The sequence below is a fragment of the Erythrolamprus reginae genome, chromosome 11, assembly GCF_031021105.1.
Source record: "Erythrolamprus reginae isolate rEryReg1 chromosome 11, rEryReg1.hap1, whole genome shotgun sequence".
Classification (NCBI taxonomy): domain Eukaryota; kingdom Metazoa; phylum Chordata; class Lepidosauria; order Squamata; family Dipsadidae; genus Erythrolamprus; species Erythrolamprus reginae.
In genome coordinates this window covers 30,623,370-30,642,538 of record NC_091960.1, presented here as the reverse complement: position 1 = coordinate 30,642,538, position 19,169 = coordinate 30,623,370, and the positions used below count along the sequence as shown (strand labels likewise).

The window sequence follows — 19,169 nt, the reverse complement described above, 5'->3', positions numbered from 1 at the left end:
TGGCAGTGTCTCTGAAATTTAAGTGGAAGTTTTAAAAATGGTAATTCTTTTCCTGTAGGATTTCTACCGCACTGTACAATTATTTTGGGTGTATGTGTGGATGTGTTTGTGAGCTTATTAACCCCAGGTTTTGGCAATACTGGACGTTTTAGAAGGTGTCAGGAGACCCAGCCATATAGAAAACAAATAATGCATATGAAGATATTTGTGATAAAATATTTTCATTAATATAAAAAAATGCTCGATAAGATTTGATGCCTGGGGGGGGGGGAATCTTTTTTTTAAAATCTCTTATTGGCAAACACCTTGCCCAACAATTGCTGTTTCTCTTCTACGTGCCCAAATTATACAAAATAATTTAACATGCTTTCCTAAATTTCCTATGAAATATCCTCAAAGGTAAATCCTAATAAATTCAGTGAGGCTTGTGCTCTGCAAATTGGTCAGCAAAAAGCTTAAAACAATAAGATAATTTGCATTTCAAGGTAAAAGCTTTACACATTGATGCAAAAATTACCATTTAAAAAACCCAACGACACCAAATCCCACATAAGCAAGACCATTTGGAAGCTTGTTATTCGTAGCATTTGAAGCAAACAGAAAAGTCATTCTGTGCCTCAAGCCCTGGCCTTTTAAAGGGAGGAAAATCAAATTTATTGGGCCTTTGAAATTGAATTACAGCATTGTTCCTTGATGCTGTTAATAAGTGGGGAAAAACAACTGACCTTTTAATATATCATGATTGCAGCATGAAAAATAATCAGGTAAAGAGATAAGGAGCAACTGTCTTCCTTTCTCTTATTTTTGTAACTTTTGTTTTTCCTGTATTTTATATCTTATAGCAGTGTTTCCCAACCTTGGCAACTTGAAGATACCTGGACTTCAACTCCCAGAATTCCCCAGCCAGCATTCGCTGGCTGGGGAATTCTGGGAGTTGAAGTCCAAATATCTTCAAGTTGCCAAGGTTGGGAAACACTATCTTATAGTGATGCTTAATAACATTTATGGGGGGGAAAAGTATAGAGGTAGGAGACAGATTAATCCCAATGTAAGACCTTAATAAAAGGGCGGAAAAGGCACTTGGCTTGCTCCACAGGAAGAATTACAGCGAGGGAACTGCGCAGGTTGTTTGGTTCAGGGGTTTCCAACCTTGGCAACGTAAAGCCTGGAGGTTTTTATGTCAATAGGAACCGGCTCTGGGACTAACCCGAATCCAGAACCTGCATACTAGGATGGAGAACCATGGACCACTCAAATTTGGGCAGAGGGGGAGATTCCACAATGGCTTCACTGCCTCCTTAATGGCTGCATTTGTTCCTTTTACAGGAAGCAAAACCCAATAAGTTTGCATGTCACTAAAGGGAGAAAGACGCACGACAATTTCCTGGTCTGCCCAGTGTTAGCACTTGAATTAACTGCAAGAGACATGCAAAGGAAATGGCTATCTTAAAAGGCAAATATATATATATATAAGAGCAGTCTGTTAAAAAAAAAAAAAGCTTTTGCTTAAACACTTGCAACGCTGGGGTTTTTTTTTTTTAGGCGAGTCTTTTAGCTACATCGCTGTAGGCGATTTCAATCTCTTTGTCTCCAGGACAAGTGTTGGTGAATTCATCGCGGCTGTAGGCGTTCTTCAGGTATCTCCAGATGCCCGTCAGAGACTTGGGAATATCAAAGTTGCGATACTTTTTGGCCACAATCTAGGAGAAAAATAATAAAAAATAAAAAACTGGGTTTCAATAGGGCAGTGATGGAAAACCTTTTTTCCCCTCGGGTGCTGAAAGAGTGTGGGCGCACGCTATCGTGCCTGGGAAGGACGAAAACAGCTTCCCCCACCCCTCTGGAGGTCAGAAATGGTGGGCTTCACAACTTCATGGCATCGGACCAGATTACTTATGGGACCGCCTTCTGCCCCATAAATCCTAGCGGCCTCCTCAGGTCTCACAGAGTCGGCCTTCTCCAGGTCCCGTCGACCAGACAATGTCGTCTGGCGGGGCCTAGGGGAAGAGCCTTCTCTGTGGCGGCCCCAGCCCTCTGGAATCAACTCCCTCCAGAGATTCGAACTGCCCCCACCCCTCTCGCCTTCCGCAAGAGCCTTAAGACCCATCTATGTCGCCAGGCATGGGGCAACTAGGACATGCCCTCCTTCTGACCATTAAAAGTTATTATTATCATTATCATTATCCCGACCCCCAAGTTGAGAACTACTACACTAGCACAAAATCCCTTTTTTCAAAACTGGACTTCCTTGGTTATTTTCCTTGAAAACTTTTATCTCTCCCATCAAAAAAGCTTCTTCATTTTGGAACTAAAGAGGCTTCTGGGATGAGAAGGGAAAAAAACCGAGAAAGCCCAGCGGCCTTTTGTCTCAACCATGACTTGGATGATTGAGAATCTCCATAGACATTTACTCTAGCGCAAAGGTCGGCAACCTTAAACACCGAAAGAGCCACAAAGATCCTAATAGGAAGCCCCCCCACCGTTCAATTCTGGAGCCAACCGGAAGTCCGGTTCCGCCACCATAGAGTCTTCTCCTAGTGCGGTGTCCTTTTCCCAATACCTGTCCTAACCAGGCGGGGGCTCCAACTTACTGCCGCTACTGGTGCAGATGCGCGCGCAGCTCCGGGTGACTAGCAGGTGCGTGCATGCATCCGGCAGGCATGTGAGTGCATGAGTCAGAGCGAGATTTGGCTTCTGCGCATGAGCAGCAGGCAAATCTGGTGAGAAGACGCATGGGCGCACAAGACTTCAGCAATTTTGGTGGGAACAAAAATTGATTGATTGATTGATTGATTGTATTTATATGCCACTCATTCCAAAGCGGACTCAGAGTGGCTAACAAATGAGATAAATACAATAGTACTAAAATACAGTCCAAAATACATAATAAAATCAATAATATAGTAACAATAATATATTAAGAACCATACAATCAATCTAATCACCAAAAATCACCAAAATCTTGCGCCCGTGCATGTTCTCCCATGAGATTTTGTTTCCTGCGCATGCGCAGAAGCCAAATCTTGCTCTGCTACGCATGTGTGTCCGCCGGTCACGCAGAGCTGACCGCGCAGCTCCATTTCCGCTACTGGTGCAGGGTTCTCCCACTCCCCCCCCCCCCCATTCCAGTAGGAACCTGATAATGGTCCTAACCAACAGCCCTATCAATTGTGGAGCCGACTGGTGACCGGGAGCTGCAGCAGAGGAATGAAAGAGCCACATCCAGCTCCCGAGCCGCAGGTTGCTGACCCCTGGCCTAGTGTGAAATCTGCACGTAGGTTTGTTCCTGTTCCCATGTCAAATTCCACCTTACTTTGATGATATGCAGCTTGGGTAACAAGTTGCAGTCGGCTAGCGTCATCTCATTCCCATCCAGAAATTTGCGCGTAGAGGCAGGGATGTCTTCCATGCTGTTCTCGTCAATCTCGTCAGGGAGGGGACTCATTAAGTACTCGTCCAGCTTCTGCAGAGTTTTCAAAAGACCCCTCTCTAAGGCTGCAGGGGGAAAAGGCAACAGGGGAAGGGGGAAACAAGAGGGGAGAATTTTAGAGCATCCCTCCGACATCGGCAGCTATAAGATATATGGACTTCAACTCTCAGAATTCCCCAGCTTAACAAGGTAGCCAATGGATGGAGTAGCCGCCTCCTGGGAAGAAGGTCTCAAAATTTATTTATTTATTTATTTATTGGATTTGTATGCCGCTGTCAGGCGGTAGGGAAAGCAAGTAGAATGCTTGGCTGCATAGCTAGAGGTATAACAAGCAGGAAGAGGGAGATTGTGATCCCGCTGAATAGAGCGCTGGTGAGACCCCATTTGGAATACTGTGTCCAGTTCTGGAGACCTCACCTACAAAAAGATATTGATAAAATTGAAGGGGTCCAAAGACGGGCTACAAAAATGGTGGAAGGTCTTAAGGATAAAACTTATCAGGAAAGACTTCATGAACTCAATCTGTATAGTCTGGAGGACAGAAGGGAAAGGGGGGACATGATCGAAACATTTAAATATGTTAAAGGGTTAATTAAGGTTCAGGAGGGAAGTGTTTTTAATAGGAAAGTGAACACAAGAACAAGGGTGCACAATCTGAGGTTAAGATCAGAAGCAACGTGAGAAAATATTATTTGACTGAAAGAGTAGTAGATGCTTGGAACAAACTTCCAGCAGACGTGGTTGGTAAATCCACAGTCACTGAATTTAAACATGCCTGGGATAAACATAGATCCATCCATATGCTCTCAGTGTACATAAAAGACAAGAGACATTTGTCAGGAATCAGGAGGCACAACACTTAATGATTGTCATAGGATACAAATAAGCAACCAGGAAACAATAATTCCAAAATTCAGATTCTTGCAATATGACCATGTGATCCCCTTTTGTGACCATCTGTCAGCCAAAGTCAATGGGGAAGCCAGATTCACTTTACAATTGTGTTACTAGCTTAACAACAGCAGTGATTCACTTAACCGTGGCAAGAAAGGCCATAAAAGCAGAGGCTCTGTCGTCCCTTTGCTTGTGGGTTGTTGTTTTTTGTCAAAATCTCCATCACTTCTCTGGCTTGGTTCCTGCAGAACACCACCAGAGGGCGCTCCTGTTCAACCCAACCTGACCTCTTGTAGAAAAACCTGGGCGGAAAACAGGAGTCTCTTCTCTCATTTCAAATACAGTGGTACCTCTACCTAAGAACTTTTCTAGATAAGAACCGGGTGTTCAAGATTTTTCTGCCTCTTCTCAAAAACCATTTTATTATTATTATTATTTATTAGATTTGTATGCCGCCCCCCTCTCCACTTACAAACCCGAGCCTCCGAAACTCTAACTGGCAAAGGCAGAGAGAAGCCTCCGTGGGGCCTCTCTAGGAATCTCCTGGGAGGAAACAGGGCCGGAAAAGGTGGGGAGAAGCCTCCGTGGGGCCTCTCTAGGAATCTCCTGGGAGGAAACAGGGCCGGAAAAGATGGGGAGAAGCCTCCGTGGGGCCTCTCTAGGAATCTCCTGGGAGGAAACAGGGCCGGAAAAGGTGGGGAGAAGCCTCCGTGGGGCCTCTCTAGGAATCTCCTGGGAGGAAACAGGGCCGGAAAAGGTGGGGAGAAGCCTCCGTGGGGCCTCTCTAGGAATCTCCTGGGAGGAAACAAGGCCGGAAAAGGTGGGGAGAAGCCTCCGTGGAGCCTCTCTAGGAATCTCCTGGGAGGAAACAGGGCTGGAAAAGGCGGGGAGAAGCCTCCATTGGGCCTCTCTAGGAATCTCCTGGGAGGAAACAGGGCCACAATAGGTGGGGAGAAGCTTCCTTGGTGCCTCTCTAGGAATCTCCTGGGGGGAAACAGGGCCGGAAAAGGCAGGTCGAAGCCTCCATGGGACCTCTCTAGGAATCTCCTGGGAGGAAACAGGGCTGGAAAAGGCGGGTCGAAGTCTGGGGAATTCTGGGAGTTGAAGTCCAGATATCTTCAAGTGGCCAAGGTTGGGAAACACTGTCTTAGCCACTGAGCCACTGTGTCCCTAATCCTAATCTACCACCCCCTAATAATATCACCAAGGAAACAATCCCAACAGCTGGATTCCAATTAATCCTGATGCACAAGGGCTCCTAGTGTTGCAGGCTATGTGAGGCAATGTTGTCCTTTTCCCGGAGGTGAAGTGGGAGGGATTCTTCAGAGCTCCCCATCTTATTTGCATTCTGCTTTGCTTACGGTAGCCTTGTTTCGTCTGAGGCAACACCGAAAGGAACTCAGGGCAATTCAGAAGTTCCATAAGCCTGGAGGTTGCATTTGCCATCAATTTGGCGGGCCCCAGGGGAAGAGCCTTCTCTGTGGCGGCCCCGGCCCTCTGGAATCAACTCCCCCCAGAGATTAGAATGGCCCCCACCCTCGCAAATTACTCAAGAGCCACCTATATCGCCAGGCATGGGGGAACTGAGACATCTTCCCCCAGGCTTTTATATTTTATGTTTGGTATGTATGTGTTGTATGGTTTTAATTGCTGGGGTTTTATATATGTTTTTATTTTTAATATTAGATTTGTTTCACTGTTATATTGTTTCTATTATTGTTGCGAGCCGCCCCGAGTCTTCGAAGAGGGGCGGCATACAAATCTAATAAATAATAATAATAATAATAATAATAATAATAATAATAATAATAATTTATCACACACGAGTGCTGGTTTCTGGGACGTTAAGTAAAGGACCTTGTCCGTGTGCAGGAAAAAAGTATTCAAACTCCGGAAAACAGCATGAGACGAATTTAAGTAAGTAGAATTATTATTATTATTATTATTATTATTATTATTATTATTATTATTTATTGGATTTGTATGCCGCCCCTCTCCGGAGACTCGGGGTGGCTAACAGCAATAATAAGACAGCGTACAATAATAATCCAATACTAAAAACAATTAAAAACACATTAATATAAAAAACCAAACATACATACAGACATACCATGCATAAAATTGTAAAGGCCTAGGAGGAAAGAGTATCTCAATTCCCCCATGCCTGGCGGCAGAGGTGGGTTTTAAGCAGCTTAGGAAAGGCAAGGAGGGTGGGGGCAATTCTAATTTCTGGGGGGAGTTGGTTCCAGAGGGCCAGGGCCGCCACAGAGAAGGCTCTTCCCCTGGCTCCCGCCAAGCGGCATTGTTTAGTTGACGGGACTCGGAGAAGATCCACTCTGTGGGACCTAACTGGTCGCTGGAATTCGTGCAGCAGAAGGCGGTCCCGGAGATAATCTGGTCCGGTGCAACAACTTGCCTCTGCAGAAAAGGTGGATATTCCAAATCTGGAGATGTTTAAGAAAAGATTGGACAGTTTGTCTGAAATGGTATGGGGTTCCCTACTTTAGCAGGGGGGGTTGCACTAGAAGACCTTTAAGATCACTTCCCACTCTGTTGCTCTGTTTTTAAAAAGTGCAGAGAAGAGCAACAAAGAGGATTAAGGGACTGGAGGCTAAAACCAAGGAAGAACGGTTGCAGGAACTGGGTAATTTATTCATTGGATTGTGTTTTTTATTTTTTATTATTCTATTCTATTCTATGACAATCATTAAGTGTTGTCATGATTCATGACAAATGTATCTTTTCTTTTATGTACACTGAGAGCATCTGCACCAGAGACAAATTCCTTGGGTGTCCAATCACACTTGACCAATAAAGAATTCTATTCTGTTTTGTTCTATTCTATGACAATCATTGTTGTCATGATTCATGACAAATGTATTTTTTATGTACACTGAGAGCATCTGCACCAAAGACAAATTCCTTGGGTGTCCAATCACACTTGGCCAATAAAGACTTCTATTCTATTCTATTCTACCCTACTCTATTCGTAAAGTTATGCAACACCCAAATATAGGCAGGATCTTGAAATGCCGTCTTAATTGCTGTTGCCATTGTAGAAGAGACACGCTTTAATAAGCAGAGGCTAGCTTGTTTCTGCCCCCTGCTTACTCTCTGCTAACAGAAACCTTCCTATTTCAGGTCCTTTCTTTGTGGCCTGCACCAACAATGCATCTGGAAGGCCTTGGGGTGAAGTAATCAGACTGGTGAGTCAGAAGAGGAAATAATTCTTCATTTTTCTGCTCCTAACACAGCTGCAACAGAGGCCAGTAGGGTTCATCACGTGCTTCTATGTGACATGCAGCTTGCCCGGTGCGGGATAGGGGTATTGAAGTCTAATATATTTGAACATCACTCATTTGGGGGAAACTCTTGTTTTTTTTTAAAAAACCCTACTTTCTTGGGTTAGGGGAAGAATTAGACTACAGGCACCCTTGACTTACGACTGATTGAGCCCAACATTTCTGCTACTAAGTGAGACAGTTGTTAAATGAGGTTTTTTTCCCCATTCTGTGACTTTTCTTGTGGTTGTTAAGTGAATCGCTGCAGTTGTTAAATTAGTAACACAGCTGTTAAGTGAAATCTGGCTACCCTATAGTTTGGCTTTATTAGTCGGTCACAAAAAGGGATCACATTACTCTAGGATACTGCAACCCTGATAATAATAATAATAATAATAATAATAATAATAATAATAATAATAATAATTATTATTATTATTATTATTATTATTATTATTATTAATTAGATTTGTATGCCGCCCCTCTCCGTAGACTCGGGGCGGCTCACAGCAATGATGAAAACAATATATAATGACAAATCTAAATAAACTCTAAAATAACAATAATACATTTAAAAAAGTCTAAAAAACAAGGAACCCCGATATATTAAAAACATACATACAGTCATATCATACACAGAAAATATGAGTCAGAGGTCAAACCTCCAAATGTAAGTCACGTGACCCTGGGGTGGCTACAACGGTCATAAGTGTGAAAAATGGTAATAATTACTGTTGTAATTTCAAATGGTCATTAAATGAACTGCTGTAAGTTGAGAACTACTTGTAAACAGCAGCGGTAAAAGGCAGTAGAATTAATTAAAGAGAATATAGAAACATAGAAGACTGACAGCAGAAAAAGACCTCCTGGTCCATCTAGTCTGCCCTTATACTATTTCCTGTATTTTATCTAAGGATGGGATATATGTTTATCCCAGGCATGTTTAAATTCAGTGACTGTGGATTTACCAACCACATCTGCTGGAAGTTTGTTCCAAGGATCTACTACTCCTTTAGTAAAATAATATTTTCTCATGTTGCTTCTGATCTTTCCCCCAACTAACCTCAGATTGTGTCCCCTTGTTCTTGTTCTTTCCTATTAAAAACACTTCCCTCCTGAACCTTATTTAACCCTTTAACATATTTAAATGTTTCGATCATGTCCCCCATTTCCCTTCTGTCCTCCAGATTGAGTTCATAAAGTCTTTCCTGATAAGTTCATAAAGTCTTTCCTGATAAGTTTTAGGCTTACGACCTTCCATCATTTTTGTAGCCAGTCTTTGGACCCGTTCAATTTTATCCATATCTTTTTGTAGGTGAGGTCTCCAGAACAGGTAACACCATTGTTAAGTCAATCTGCCTTCCCCGTTAACTTTCCTCGTCAGAAGATCGCAAAAGGTACAAAGGGGGAGAGAAGGGGAAAGAAGGAAGGAGGAGGAGATATAGATAGAAGGAGGGGAAGGTAAAGAAATGAGGAAAAACAGACTGATAAACAGGAGCATATAATATGTGCAAAACTAGGATACTGATTCAGGATAGATTGGATAAAAATGTATAATTATGTATGTTTTGACATATTTTAAGATATACAGATACCTCGTCTTACGAACTTAATAGGTTCCGGGACAAGGTTTGTAAGGTGAAAAGTTTGTAAGACGAAACAATGTTTCCCATAGGAATCAATGGGAAAGCAATTAATGCGTGCAAGCCCAAAACTCACCCCTTTTGACAGCCGAACCACCCGTTTTTGCGCTGCTGGGATTCCCCTGAGGCTCCCCTCCATGGGAAACCCCACCTCCGGACTTCCGTGCTTTTGCAATGCTGCAGGGGAATCCCAGCAGGGGAAATCCCAGCAGTGCAAAAACGGGTGCTTTGCTGGCAACGGAAGTCCGGAGGTGGGGTTTCCCAGCGAGGGGAGCCTCAGCGAAATTGCAGCATCACACAAACACGGAAGTCCTCAAAACCCCACCTCCGGACTTCCGTGTTTTGTGATGCTGCGATTTCGCTGAGGCTCCCCTCGCTGGTAAATCCCACCTCTGGACTTTCATTGCCAGCGAAGCCCCCGGTTTTGTGCTGCTGGGATTCCCCTGCAGCATCGCAAAAACACGGAAGTCCAGAGGTGGGGTTTCCCATGGAGGAGAATCTCAGGGGAATCCCAGCAGCGCAAAAACGGGTGCTTCGCTGGCAACAGAAGTCCGGAGGCGGGGCATCCCAGTGGCGGTGGCTTGGGTTTGTAAGGTGAAAATAGTTTGGAAGAAGAGGCAAAAAAATCTTAAACCCCGGGTTTGTATCTCGAAAAGTTTGTATGATGAGGGGTTTGTAAGACGACGTATCACTGTACACATAGATGTATATATGGAAACAGTGGAGAAAAAATAAAAACAACTTTTACACACACACAAAAAGAGATCACAAAAGGTGATCCTGTGGCATCAGGACCTGAATATGAACCAGTTTCCAAGCATCTGAATTTTGATCATGTGACCAGGGGGGAATGATTCCACAGAGGTAAGGGTGAAAAATGGCCATGTCATTTTTCTCAGTGCCGTTATAACTTCGAACGGCCATGAAATGAGCTATTGTAAGTTGAGGACTAGCTGTATGTTTATAGAGAAAAAGTTTTCTTCCTTCCTTGCTCCTAATTGGAGCAAGCAGCTCTAATGCTACATAACAGTCAGAATTTTTTTTTAAAAAGCCCATCCCAGCATGGATTTTCTACCTTCATTGGCTTCAGGTCTGGAATTCTTGATAAACGCTGAAAATTTAGCGAAGATGTCCATTCCAGCAGTATTTGATTCTGGGTGTTTTGCTGAAAGCTTTACATACCTGGAAGAGATAATGTGACAGCACGAGCAATGATAAAGGATTATACAGTGATACCTTGTCTTACAAACTTAATAGGTTCCGGGATGAGGTTCTTAAGGTGCAAAGTTTGTAAGACGAAACGATGTTTCCCATAGGAATCAACGGAAAAGTGATTAATGCGTGCAAGCCCAAAATTCATCCCTTTTGCCAGCTGAAGCGCCCGTTTTTGCGCTGCTAGGATTCCCTGAGGCTCCCCCCCATGGGAAACCCCACCTCCGGACTTCCGTGTTTTTGTGATGCTGCAGGGAAATCCCAGCAGAGGAATCCCAGCATCGCAAAAACGAGCGCTTCGCTGGCAATGGAAGTCCGGAGGTGGGGTTTCCCAGTGAAGGGAGCATCAGTGAAATCGCAGCATCGCAAACACACCGAAGTCCTCAAAACCCCACCTCTGGACCTCTGTGCTTTTGCGATGCTGCGATTTCACTGAGGCTTCCCTCGCTGGGAAACCCCACCTCTGGACTTCTGTTGCCAGCGAAGCGCCCGTTTTTGCGCTGCTGGGATTCCCCTGCCGCATCACAAAAACACGGAAGTCCAGAGGTGGGGTTTCCCATGGAGGGGAGTCTCGGGAATCCCAGCAGCACAAAAACGGGTGCTTCGCTGGCAACGGAATTCCGGAGGTGGGGCATCCCAGTGGCGGCGGTGGGTTTGTAAGGTGAAAATAGTTTGTAAGAGGAGGCAAAAAAATCTAAAACCCCGGGTTTGTATCTCGAAAAGTTTGTATGACGAGACGTTTGTAAGACGAGGTATCACTGTACCTCTTTAATTTGTTCCTTGTAACATTCATTATTAGTCACATTCTTTTCAATTCTGATTAGAGTAGAGTAGAATAACAGAAATGGAAAGGACTTTGGAGGTCTTCTAGTCCAGGGGTCTCCAATTTTGCCAAACATTAAGACTTGTGGACATCAACTCCCAGAATTCATTCATTATTAGTCACATTCTTTTCAATTCTGATTTGTGACACTCCAACATTCGAAACTTGATTTTGATGCCGTATCCACTTAGGAAGTCCATAAAGTTGTATATTTTATTCCAGAATTGTATACACCCAATACTGGAAACTTGAGAGCACACCAAGCGATGAAAGGATTATACATAAAATACTTGAGTGTGCAGAGATGTACAGGGTCACTTTGGAAATGAAAGGCAAAGAAGAAACAGAATTTTATGAAGTGTGGCATATGTGGCATAACTGGTTAAAGCAGAGGAATAAAGATGTATAGAAATAAATGTAAATAACGGTATGATATACATGGTACAGTACTGTTAAAAAAAGTTTGATTTGTATATTGAAACATAAATAAAATAATAATAATGATAATGGTAATAATAATGGTAATAATAATAATAGTAATAATAATAATAGTGATGATGATGATGATGATGATAATGATGAAAAAGTGGTTGAAAATGAGCAAGGAAAACTGAAAACTACTGTGGGACTTCTGACTTCAGACTGACCGAATTTTGGAACATAATACACCAAACATCCTGATTGTGGAGAAAAAGAAAGTATGGATCATCGACATCGCAATCCCAGGGGACAGCAGAATTGAAGAGAAGCAGCTAGAGAAATTAGTGAAATATGAAGATCTAAAAATCGAGCTGCAACGACTCTGGCATAAGCCCGTGAAAGTGGTCCCAGTGGTCCTTGGCACGCTGGGCGCAGTGCCAAAGGATCTCAGCAGACATTTGAAAACCATCAGAAGTGACAAAATCTCCATCTGTCAATTGCAAAAGGCCGCTTTACTGGGATCGGCACACATAATTCGCCGCTACATCACGCAGTCCTAGGTGCTTGGGAAGCGCCCGACTGGTGGTGAAATACGAAATCTAGCATAGTGATCTCGTTTGCTGTGTTGTATTGTTGAAATAATAATAATAATAATAACAACAACAACAACAACAACAACAACAACAACAACAACAATAATACAATTCTGTTTCAATAGGTCCCTTGAATTTTAACTGTTCTTTGCAGACTCAGCTCAAATTTGGTCATGTCCTCAAACTGTGGAAGGCAGTAAGATTGTGAAATGACCTGGGGAGGAAGAGAAGGTTGACTCTGCAAACGTTTGGGTCCCAGAGGCCCTAAAATACCCAATAAAACCCAACAGCAGCTCCCAGGTGTGTCGCTAGTCTGAAAAATCATTGTTCTGCTTGCTTTGTTCCACATCTCATACCTACAGGAAATTCTTTCTGATATTGTCTAAATCTCCTTTCTTTTCATTTGAAGCCCCTCCAGTCTTTGTCGGACTTTGAATGTCAATAAAGAATAGAAACTACAGCAGTGATGGCGAACCTATGGCACGGGTGCCACAGGTGGCACGTGGAGCCATATCTGCTGGCACATGAGCCATTGCCCTAGCTCAGCTCCAACGTGCATGTGTGTGCCGGCCAGCTGACCTTTGGTTTGCACAGAGGCTCTGGGAGGGTGTTTTTGGCTTCCAGAGAGCCTCCGGGGGGATGGGGGAGGGCGTTTTTACCTTCCCGACTCTGGGAAGCCTTTGGAGCCTGGGGAGGGCAAAACATGAGCCTACTGGGCCCACCAGAAGTGGGGAAACAGGCCATTTCCGGCTCCCAGAGGGCCTCTGGGGGTGAGGGAAGCTGTTTTCGCCCTCCGGAGACATTGAATTATGGGTGTGGGCATTCACGCATGCACAATAACCCACGCGCATGCTCTTTCGGCACCCGAGGGGAAAAAGCTTTGCCATCACTGATCTACAGCAACCTTTTTGCAATGTTTGTGTGTATGTTTTCTTTTTAATAATGGGGTTTTTAGTGTTTTTTAAATTATTAGATTTGTTCTTACATTGTCTTTGTTATTGTTGTGAGCCGCCCCGAGTCTACATAGGTAGGTAGGTAGGTAGGTAGATAGATGATAGATAGATAGATAGATAGATAGATAAGATAGATGGTAGATGGGTAGAGGAATAGATAGGTAGGTAGGTAGATAGATGATAGATAGATAGAGAGTGAGAGAGAGAGAGAGAGAGAGATGATAGGAAATAGGTAGAGAGGTAGGAAGGTAGGAAAGTAGGAAGGACGGAGAGAGCGCTGGTGAGACCCCATTTGGAATACTGTGTTCAGTTCTGGAGACCTCACCTACAAAAAGATATTGACAAAATTGAACGGGTCCAAAGACGGGCTACAAGAATGGTGGAAGGTCTTAAGCATAAAACGTATCAGGAAAGACTTCATGAACTCAATCTGTATAGTCTGGAGGACAGAAGGAAAAGGGGGGACATGATCGAAACATTTAAATATGTCAAAGGGTTAAATAAGGTCCAGGAGGGAAGTGTTTTTAATAGGAAAGTGAACACAAGAACAAGGGGACACAATCTGAAGTTAGTTGGGGTAAAGATCAAAAGCAACATGAGAAAATATTATTTTACTGAAAGAGTAGTAGATCCTTGGAACAAACTTCCAGCAGACGTGGTAGATAAATCCACAGTCACTGAATTTAAACATGCCTGGGATAAACATAGATCCATCCTAAGATATAATACAGAAAATACTATAAGGGCAGACTAGATGGACCATGAGGTCTTTTTCTGCCGTCAGACTTCTATGTTTCTATGTTTCTATGACGGACGGACGATATGTAGGTAGGTAGGTAGGTAGGTCGGTAGATAGAGAGAGAGACAGACAGACAGACAGAGACAGATGATAGATATTAATAATAATAATAATAACAACAACAACAACAATAATAATAAAGAGCAGGGATCTCCAACCTTGGCAACTTTATGATTTGTGGACTCCCACTCCCAGAATTCCTCAGCCAGCCCACGCTGGCCCTTGCACTTATTTGCATCCCAGGGGTGGGTTCCTGCCAGTTCAGACTGGTTCTATAGAACGACTAGCGGGAATTCCCCCCCCCCCACTCATTGAATGTTGGGGAGACCCCCAAACCGGCTCTCTCAGCAGTGCCATAGGCACCGTCATCTTGCTTTTTGCTTCTGCGCACTGTTTTTAGCACTGCGCATGCACACGAAGCTCCCGTGTGGCACGTGAGGAAGTGAACAGGCAGTGAGGTAAGCCAGGACCCACCCCTGTTGCATCCAAAAGGGGCTGTGTGGAGACTCCTGGGAAGAGAGGGGTGGGCAGGGCCAGCCAGGAGTGGGATTTGGACAGTAATTGTTGTGTTTGAGCCTGGGCCAGCCGTTGCTCCCACAGATGGGAGAGGCACGGCACAAAGTGAATGTGAAAGCCTGGCTGACAGCCAGGAAGATGCGGCAGACAGCCAGGAAGACGTGGCAGACAGCCAGGAGGATGAGGCCACTGGGACGCAGGATTCAGCAGACAGCCCAGGAGATTTAGCATGCAGTCCCTCAGACAGTCTTTCGTCTCTGGATTCTTCTGCAGATCAATATATTGATCTGCGTAGCCGAAGAGCTATGCAAAGAAGGGATCGCTTTAAGGAGTATTACAAGTCATTATAGGAGCACCTGGGCTGGGTGTGGTTCTTATACTGAGGGCTGGGTGTGGTTACCTTAATGAGGGCTAAAGGGATAAAAGGGAACAAAGGCCCAAGGCAAACTGTGGCTGTTTATCTGTGTTATTTTGTGGTTCCTGCTCTGAAGTTTCTGTTCCGTGCCGTTGGAGTTTTCAACCCAGCTTTTTCAGACAAGTGGGAGTTGAAAACTCTGGGACTTGCTGTTTGCTTCGAAGATTCAAAAGGACTCCTGAAACGTCTTTGCTCATTCCGGGTTGTCTTTGTTTGTTTTTTCCTGTGTTTTTGTATGCGGCTGAAGTAAGCCTTGCACTATCATTGTTTTTGGACACTAAGAACTGTTTTGAATAACCCTTTTTTGTTTATTTAATACAAGTTTGCTGATTAGCAGAGCACGTGTGTGTTTGATTTCTTTTCCTTGGACTGTTACGCATTGCCTGAGCCAGTCAGGCAGAACAGTAATAGGCTGCTGTCCCCACGGGGGGTGATGGGGGGTGGAGATGCAGTGGAGGAAGTAAGTTTATGCACTATTTATTAAATACCTAATAGGTTTTATTGATTGTCCTTCCTTCTCTAGTACTTTAGTATGATCCTTAATTACTTTTAAAATAGGAAATAATTAAATGGTATGCGAAGTTGAAAGTTGCAGATAAGAACATAAGAACCGAATAAATAATAATAATAATAATAATAATAATAATAATAATAATAATAATAATAATAATAACCTGAGAAGAGCCCTGCTGAATCGGGCCAGAGCCCATCGAGTCCAGCATTCTGTGTCACCCAGTGGCCCATCAATTGTCCAGGGGGATCTTGAGCAGAAAGAGAAGGCAAGACCCTCCCTTTCCCTCGACCCCCAACAATTGGTACCCAAGGGAATCCTGCCTGCCTCAAACAATATAAGAGGCGCCACATAGACATCCGTTTCGATAACCATTGATACACTTGGCATCCATGAATCTGTCTAATCCTGCCTTGAAGCTCTCCAGACTGACAGCTGTCACGACCTCTTCTGGAAGGGAATTCCATAAACCAAGGACCCTCTGGGTGAAGAAATATTTCCCTTGATTTGTCCTCGCTTTCTTACCTATGAGCTTTAGGGAGGGCCCCCTCGTCCTAGTATTGTGTGATAGAGAAAATAATTTTTCTCTACCCACCTTTTCTATCCCCTGCATGATTTTATACACTTCGATCAAGTCACCCCTTCAACGCCGTCTTTCAAGGCTGAAGAGACCAAGATGTGGGCGTGCATAAATGCACAGGTGTGCCTTCCGTCCCCTGTCCAATTGTCTCTCCTTATCTCATTTATCTTTTCTTCCTTTCAAATTTGTTCACCTATACTTTTATATCTTTTCTTTTATTCGTTTCTTCAGTTATATTACTACATATCTATTCTCTTCAATGTGTACAGTGGTACCTCATGATACGAACCCCTCGCCATACGAACAACCCGAGATACGAACCCGGGGTTCGGATATTTTTTGCCTCTTCTTACGAACGTTTTCCGTCTTACGAACCCACCCCTGCCGCCCGGCTGTTGCTTTTTGAAACAGCCTGGGGGCTTCCCAGCATCCTCCTGAACCCGAACGCCAAACCCGAACTTCCGGGTTCGGCATTCGGGAGGCCACCGAGAAGCCCCCCGGCTGTTTCAAAAGGTGACAGCTGGGCGGCGGGGCTTCTTAGCGGCCACCCGAACGCTGAACCTGGAGGTTCGGCAAAAGTTCGGGAGGCCGCTGAGAAGCCCCGCCGCCCGGCTGTCACCTTTTGAAACAGCCAGGGGGCTTCCCAGCGTCCTCCTGAACCCGAATGCCAAACCCGAACTTCCGGGATTCAAAAGGTGACAGCTGGGCGGCGGGGCTTCTCGGCGGCCACCCGAACCCGAACTTTTGCTGAACTTCCAGGTTTGGCATTGGGAGAACGCTGAGAAGCGCCCGGCTGTTTCAATTGAAACAGCCGAGCGGTGGGGGTTTTTTGCATTTTTTTTCCCCGTTGCACGCATTAATTCATTTTTCATTGTTTCCTATGGGAAACAATGTTTCGCCTTATGAACTTTTTGCCTTACGAACCTCCCCCGGGAACCAATTAGGTTCGTAAGACGAGGTATTACTGTATTATGTATTGGACTAACTAACTAACTAACTAATTAACTAACTAAATAAATAAATAAATAAAAAATAAAAATAAAATAAAATAAAATAAAATAAAATAAAATAAAATAAACGTCCTATGCCGGAGCATACAGTGCAAACAGCTACGGATTCAGAGAGCTAAGCCACACTTTTGAGAACCGTCGAGAGGAAGGACGGAAAATGACAGCGTGAACCTCACTCACTCACTCTTCCCTTCTACCCAATCAGAATGGGGGAATGCTCCCGGTTCGCTCGTGGTTGTCAATCGTCGAAGAGCCAGTCGGGGAGGAAGCGCGAGGCTCCACCCATCCACCCGGGCGCAGCCATTTGGGCTCTTTTACCCACAAAGTGTTCTGTGCATGCGCAGAGGGTAAAAGAACCCAAATGGTGGCGTGCGGGCAGGTGGGAGGAGCTTTGCGCTCCTGTCGTGACCGGCTCTCCGACGATTGACAGCCACGAGCAAGCCGGGAGCTTTTCGCCCCTAGGGCCCAACCCTCCCAACGATACCTACTTGGGTGGGCAGAGAACTTCTTCAAGGAACTCTTCAATCTTGTTCACGTCAGTTTTCACTTCGTTATTAAAGGTGATGAAAGGCGGGTGTGTCCCTGGAGCCAAGTTTTGAAGGTCTGCAGGTTTCCTGAAAGAAGAGATGTTACATGAAAAACAATTCCACGGAATTCCCCACATCATCGTTTGTATCGTATTCTGTTCTGTTCTATTCTTTTTATATGTTGGTCTCACTTCTTTCTCTTATTATTTCTATTTCTACAGTATTTCTATTTCTACTCCACTCCTCTATTCTATTCTATTCTATTCCATTCCATTCTAGATCACCATTTTGTTAAAGGGGAATATTAGTAGCTCAGGGTTATTTGATCACTATGACAATCATTAAGTGTTGTACCAAATTCCTTGGGTGTCCTGTCACACTTGGCCAATAAAGAATTCTATTCTATTCTATTCTATTTCTATTTATTTATTTATTAGATTTGTATGCCGCCCCTCTCCGTGGACTCGGGGCGGCTCACAACACAATAAAACAGTTCATAACAAATCTAATAATTTAATTTAAAATTTAAAATATTTTAAAAACCCCATTATTAAGCAGACATACGTACAAACGTACCATACATAAATTGTATAGGTCCGGAGGAGATAGTTCAATTCCCCCATGCCTGACAACAAAGGTGGGTTTTGAGGAGTTTACGAAAGGCAAGGAGGGTGGGGGCAGTTCTAATCTCTGGGGGGGAGCTGGTTCCAGAGGGTTGGGGCCGCCACAGAGAAGGCTCTTCCCCAAGGTCCCGCCAGATGACATTATTTAGTCGACAGGACCTGGAGAAGGCCAACTCTGTGGGACCTAACCGGTCGCTGGGATTTGTGCGGCAGAAGGCGCCATGATGCTGGAAAATTAGAAGTACCCCTAACCTTCTCTGATAAAAATCAAAGAAAGAAAATAGCATGCTTCGACATATACTCTTAATTTAATACAGGTAGGTGCAGCCCTTTTGGTTTCCAAAAAATATTTCCAAATAAGGCAAGGATGGACATGTAGGCTATAAATCTCTTTGGAAAGTGATAGAAGTAGCTCTGCAGGGGAAGAAAAGCAAGCAATCCCCCACCCCAGTAGCTGCCTGCCTGTCTTCAAATCTGCTTCCTCTTGGAACTGGGCTGGCTTCACAAATTTATATCAGAGGCTGTTACAAGGCATTACCCAAAACCGGCTTCTCGAACCCCACCCGTTTGGGAAATTCTTAGCAGAGAAGAGTATGAAGAAAGAGTCCTTGAAATTTCTTTGGGGTCTTCCTTCTTTTTCTTATGCTGAGATGTAAATAGAAACATAGAAGACTGACAGCAGAAAAGACCTCCTGGTCCATCTAGTCTGACCTTATACTCTTTCCTGTATTTTATCTTAGGATGGATCTACGTTTATCCCAGGCATGTTTAAGTTCAGTTACTGTGGATATACCAACCACGTCTGCTGGACGTTTGTTCCAAGCCTCTACTACTCTTTCAGTCAACTAATATTTTCTCACGTTGCTTCTGATCTTTCCCCCAAGTAACCTCAGAGTGTGTTCCCTTGTTCTTGGGTTCACTTTCCTATTAAAAACACTT

The 19,169-nt window shown here is 44.1% G+C and overlaps 2 protein-coding genes across 2 annotated transcripts in view; both read right to left on the bottom strand.

The window, feature by feature from the left end:
- The window catches only part of NCMAP (non-compact myelin associated protein), a 610,040-nt gene that overhangs the window by 435,718 nt on the left and 155,153 nt on the right, over positions 1-19,169 (bottom strand). The gene's annotated exons all lie outside the window — the stretch shown is intronic.
- The window catches only part of CLIC4 (chloride intracellular channel 4), a 94,817-nt gene continuing 75,740 nt past the window's right edge, over positions 93-19,169 (bottom strand). The window contains exons 3-6 of the mRNA XM_070764888.1: positions 17,569-17,694; positions 10,324-10,430; positions 3,314-3,495; positions 93-1,700 (exon numbers count right to left, since the gene is read on the bottom strand). Of these exons, the coding sequence (XP_070620989.1) occupies positions 1,539-1,700; positions 3,314-3,495; positions 10,324-10,430; positions 17,569-17,694 (577 nt within the window). The 3' untranslated portion in view covers positions 93-1,538. The remainder of the gene's footprint in view (positions 1,701-3,313; positions 3,496-10,323; positions 10,431-17,568; positions 17,695-19,169) is intronic.